Source organism: Cervus elaphus, chromosome 7 (genome assembly GCF_910594005.1).
Source record: "Cervus elaphus chromosome 7, mCerEla1.1, whole genome shotgun sequence".
NCBI classification, from domain to species: Eukaryota; Metazoa; Chordata; class Mammalia; order Artiodactyla; family Cervidae; genus Cervus; species Cervus elaphus.
The window spans coordinates 31,024,377-31,029,587 of record NC_057821.1 but is presented as its reverse complement, the minus strand read 5'-3'; the positions used below and the strand labels follow the sequence as shown (position 1 = coordinate 31,029,587).

At 45.7% G+C, this 5,211-nt stretch overlaps 1 protein-coding gene across 1 annotated transcript; it reads left to right on the top strand.

Annotated features, from left to right (window-relative positions):
* The first annotated feature begins 661 nt into the window (after nucleotides 1-661).
* Nucleotides 662-2,217, top strand: LOC122696819 (BOLA class I histocompatibility antigen, alpha chain BL3-6-like). Its single transcript, XM_043906948.1, is given in 4 exon segments — nucleotides 662-750; nucleotides 894-1,105; nucleotides 1,721-1,996; nucleotides 2,111-2,217. Coding segments are annotated over 4 exon segments (684 nt in total).
* The last annotated feature ends 2,994 nt before the right edge of the window (nucleotides 2,218-5,211 follow it).

The following is a 5,211-nucleotide window of genomic DNA, read 5'->3' as shown; positions in this document are numbered from 1 at the left end:
CTGTGTCCACTGTTTCCCCATGTATTTGCCATGAAGTGATGGGACCGGATGCCATGATCTTAGTTTTCTGAATGTTGAGCTTTAAGCCAACTTTTTCACTCTCCTTTTTCACTTTCATCAACAAGCTCTTTAGTTCTTCACCTTCTGCCACACTAAAATCATTAGGAGATAAAAAAGTAAATCATTAGAACAGGCAGACACCAAATCTCTACCTAAGCCCCACCCTTGGAGCCATAGTATACAATCAGGAGGGAAGTCACCACTGCCAGTTTCTCCCTGAGAAACAAAGTGTTCCACGTCTGGGAACCTCATTTTGAAGACTTACACCTGAGACATGGGCCTCCAAAACATACCTCTGAAAGTCAATGAAGTTTGTGTCCATGAAATCCATGAGGCTATAATGAACTAAGTAACAGGCTCACCAGACTCACTGTGCCTTTCTTTCCAGGGCACAGCACACAGACACAGATGGAAACCTACAGCTTGTCCCTGAAAGAAGCCTATTTCCTTATCTTTTAAAGCTAAGACTTCTAACACATATCGAGGGGTCAACTGCAATCCTCACCAATCACCTGAGAAGCCAACAGGTGCCATCATCGTGCTCTCCCTCTGTCCCACCCCAGGTCACCAGCGTCTCTGTGAAAAGAATTTGTGCACCTGTATGGCCGCCCAGGTGTTGTGGCTGCTGCCAGAGGGCACACTCCTTAATCACCTGGTTCAGTGGCTTGCGTTTCTGAGTCCAACAGGACAGTAGCGAAAAAGAAACAGCCTGTAACTGGCTACCTGCACCCACCCACCCAGGGCTCAATATGGAGGGAACAGACAGAAACACCCATCTCCAGGTCTTCTCCTGAAAGAGGAATACTTGCATATTTGAAAAGTTATTGCCTCAGGTTCTGGTAGATTGCCTATGACGGCAACAATTAGCTTGCTCTGAATGAGGACCTGAGCTTCTGGACCACAGCGGACGCAGCGGCTCAGATCTCCAGCCTCAAGTTTGAGCAGGGAGGTGCTGCGGGTCACAGTAGGAACGACCTGGAGGGGGACTGTGGAGAGTGGCTCCACAGACACCTGGAGAACAGGAAGGACACGCGGCTGTGCGCAGGTACGAGGGGCGCGGGGCCTCCCTGATCCCCTCTCGGGCTGGACCTGGCTTCCCATGAGGAGAAGAAAGTGAGGTCAATGTGGAAACAGCGCCCCAGTTCCTGTCAGCAGAGGGAGGAATCCACCCAGGTTTTCATATTCTGTACAAGAGTGACTCGCCAGTGGCCCCACTTCTCTGAAGGACAATTAGGGAAACCAGTCTCTTTGGGGAAGAAGCAGGAACCCAGCCCTGAAATAACTGGTCAGCGCTGCCCCTTCACCCTGGATGCCATCTTGTGAACCATGACTGTCTCTCAGGGCCAGTGCTCACCTGAGAACATGTTTGGAGGCCTGACTGCAGCTTTTCTGAATCATTCAGCCTCCACCCAAGTCAGGACCATTACTCTGTATTCTCTCCCTTACATGGTGCCTCCTACCTTGGCTCTCACCCTAACTCCAGAACTTTCCAAGGACTCGGGAACATGCCCAGACCTGTGAGTCCAGGCTGGTGTCTGGTGTTTGTGCTGCTTCTTTTCAAACGCACTGTCCTGTTTATTCTCAGGATAGTCACAGGATGCTGCTTCGGGGACCCATGGAGGTAACACTAAATGGGAATTTTCTGATTCATCCTCCACAGACCCTCCAAAGACATATGTGACCCATCACCCCATCTCTGACCATGAGGTCCCCCTGAGGTGCTGGGCCCTGGGCTTCTACCCTGAGGAGATCTCACTGACCTGGCAGCATGACATGGAGGACCAGACCCAGGACATGGAGCTTGTAGAACCCGGGCCTTCAGGGAATGGAACCTTCCAGAAATGGGCGGCCCTAGTGGTCCCTTCTGGAAAGGAGCAAAGATACAGGTGCCATGTGCAGCACAAGGGGCTTCAGGAGACCCTCACGCTGAGATGGGGTAAGGAGGAGGCTGGGGTGGAGCTTCTTCTCAGATAAAGCTGGAGCCTTTCTGGACCCCTTCAGCAAGGTTAACTCAAACCTGAAGTCTGGGCCCCTTCTATTTCTTCTACAGTACCTCCTCAGCCCTCCATCCCCAACGTAAACATCATTGTTAGTCTGGTTCTACTCATGGTCGTTGGAGTTTTGGTAACTGGAGAGTTGCATTTTAAAGAAAGCTGAGCACTGAAGAATTGATGCTTTGGAGCTGTGGTGTTGGAGGATACTCTTAAGATTCCTTTGGCCTGCAAAGAGATCCAACCAGTCCAACAAAGGAAATCAGTCCTGAATATTCATTGGAAGATCTGATGCTGAAGCTGAAACTCCAATACTTTGGCCACCTGATGCAAAGAACTGACTCATTGAAAAGACCCTGATGCTGGGAAAGATTGAAGGCAGGAGGAGAAGAGGACGACAGAGGATGAGATGGTTGGATGGCATCACTGACTCAATGGACATGAATTTGCGTAAACTTCAGGAGTTGGCAATGGACAAGAGGCCTGACGTGCTGCAGTCCCTGGGGTCGCAAAGAGTTGGACACGACTCGGCAACTGAACTGAACTGAGCCAAATCTTTGATATTTGTTGTCTCAGGGCTTGTTGGGGGAAGGATTTTCTAATACCCTTTCTGAAAGCCTATTAACAACTTCCACATCTTATAATTCCCTGAATCTCCTGGAGAATTGTCTGTCAGGTACATTATCCCCAGGGTTGATACTGGGAACCCCACATGGGGATAAGTAACTATTACTGGAGTTGAGGGAGACTGGGTTCCCAGAGGCTACAAAGAAGCTGTAAATTTCAATGTAAGGAAGTCCTGTGGTCACTCCAGTTCTCACAAAGCCAGACATACACTCCACAAGAATCATTCCATCTCTCGTCCTTATACATCTGGAGGCAAAGGCAACATTCTGTCTCTTTTATTTTTCCCATTATGCTGGAGGCTGACTTGGAAGCCAATGGCTCTTCCCAGAAGAAACTTGCATCCTGACATAAGCATCTGGTAAGTACGATGACCTTTACCTGCTCAAAGTTGTTAAGAAATGAGTCAAACTTGACGATGAGCACTGTGTGACTCTCTTCCTTTTTTTCAAATCTACTTTTTTCTTCTCTCTCTGCAGGCAGGTTTCCTTTGTTATTCAGTCCACACAGCATGAAGTGGGCAATAGCTTAAATTCTAAATTTTCATGTCCTCTGCTCAAGAGCTAACCATGCTTCACCTGGCCATCCCCCACCACCTTTCAGAGACCCCTGACTGAAAGGGCTGAGTCTTTGATGAAAGTATGGAGATAATCACAGGGGCCACTTTCTCTTGGAGATTTCTCTTTAAGTAGAAGAGAAAGATCTACACACTAGAGGTAGTTACTTTAAGGTAGAGAGGCCTTCTACACTTTAAGTGTAAAGTGGTGAAAGCCATTGGCATTTTGGGACCCAGAAAACTCAGGGCTGCATCAACATTAGTCACATTAGCAGCTCTGAGAGCACTGGTGCCCAACATAACATCATTTTTGTCAAAGCAGGCACTGGCAGAACAGTAGTGATGAGCAACTTAGATGAGAAGAGGAAGAAAATAGAGGGTTCTGTTCACCAGGGAGAGGTAACAGAGTTCCTGTGAGAACTTCTGGGGACTCTAGATAGAAACGGTGGCAAATAATAAAAGCAGAGGTTTCTGTTGTGCCAGCCACATGTAGAGCTGAGGGAAAGTGCAGAGAGAAGAAACCTCCCAAGAAGGACTTTTAATAATTTTCTTCCTTCTGCTTCTTGCAAAGCTCAGAGCCTGCCTTCCCCTCCGGCTTTGCCCACTTGATATCCCATGGTGAAATGCTTAAGTCTCCACAGATGTCAGAGAACACTTTTTCAGCAAACATTTCTGAATGGCCCCCTATGTCGCAAGAGCAATGCCAAGTGATATGATACAGCTCTAGCCTGTGTTTCCTGAAACTATATCAGCCCATAGGCCCAAGAGTGATAATAAACAACAGGCTGTTATTTTATCTACTATTTTATTTACTATTTCAACCCCACCTGGGACTTCCCAGGTGGCTCAGTGTTAAAGAATCCACCTGCCAATGCAGGAGACACAGGTTCAGTTCCTGGGTCAGAAGGTCGTCTGGAGAAGGAAATGGTGAACCCACTCCAGTATTCTTGCCTGGGAAATCCCATGGACAGAGGAGCCTGGTGGGTACAGTCCACAGGGTCACAAAAGAGTCAGACAGGACTTAGCGACTAAACAACAACAACAATCCCTGCAGTCTGGGCAAAATGAATTGTTTCTGGCAGTTCCCAGGAAGTTATTCCATGAGCTCTGTGTTCTCTGGAGTTTAAAGCACCTGTGCTCTCTCCACTTTGCCTATCTCGGTATAGAATACCTTTCTCTTCCCTTGAGTTTCATTACTCAATCACTGAAAAAATAGCCCAAGAGAGGCCCTCCAGTATCTTTAGCTTCTGCCACCAGACTCTCTAGCCCTTTGGCTAAGACACAAGACAGTGGGGCTGGGTGAAGAATCAGTAATAGAATCAGAGATGGTGTTGTCTGGCATCCTCTGGCATGCATCTCATTCTACCCCAAAATCAGTCTCTCTTCAGAGACAAATATGTCTACATTTATAAAACTGGATTTCTGTACACAAAGATAAATAAGATTCAGTTCATGGGATCACCAAAGTATCTTACATCACAAAAGCATCTTAAAACCAAAACAATAAATACATAAATGTTTATATTCAGAGATATTTGTATATACTATATGTACAAAGCATATATTTTATATATTATTACACATTGTATATATACTCTCAATGGCCATATAGCCTGGAATAAAAACCACTATGAAATAAACACTGAGGACACATATTTCTATCTGATATAAGAAAAGATTGCCTAAGTGTTTAAGTATATTAATGTAGTCATACATTACATGTTGATTCAACTGCATTCAACTGCACGCATTACATGTTGATTGTTTCCTGTATGTTAGGCACTATTCTACACATACAATGATTTTGTTTCAAAAAGACAAATTTCTTCGTCTATAAATCTGTCATTTTACTGAGGCAGATTAGAAAATAAATAAGAATTTTCTTTTAAGAAACAAGAAAAATTCTTGATAGTAATGAGTGGTCTGAAGATGAAAAGCAGGGCAATACAATAGACAATATCTTGAGGGGAGTATTAGTTG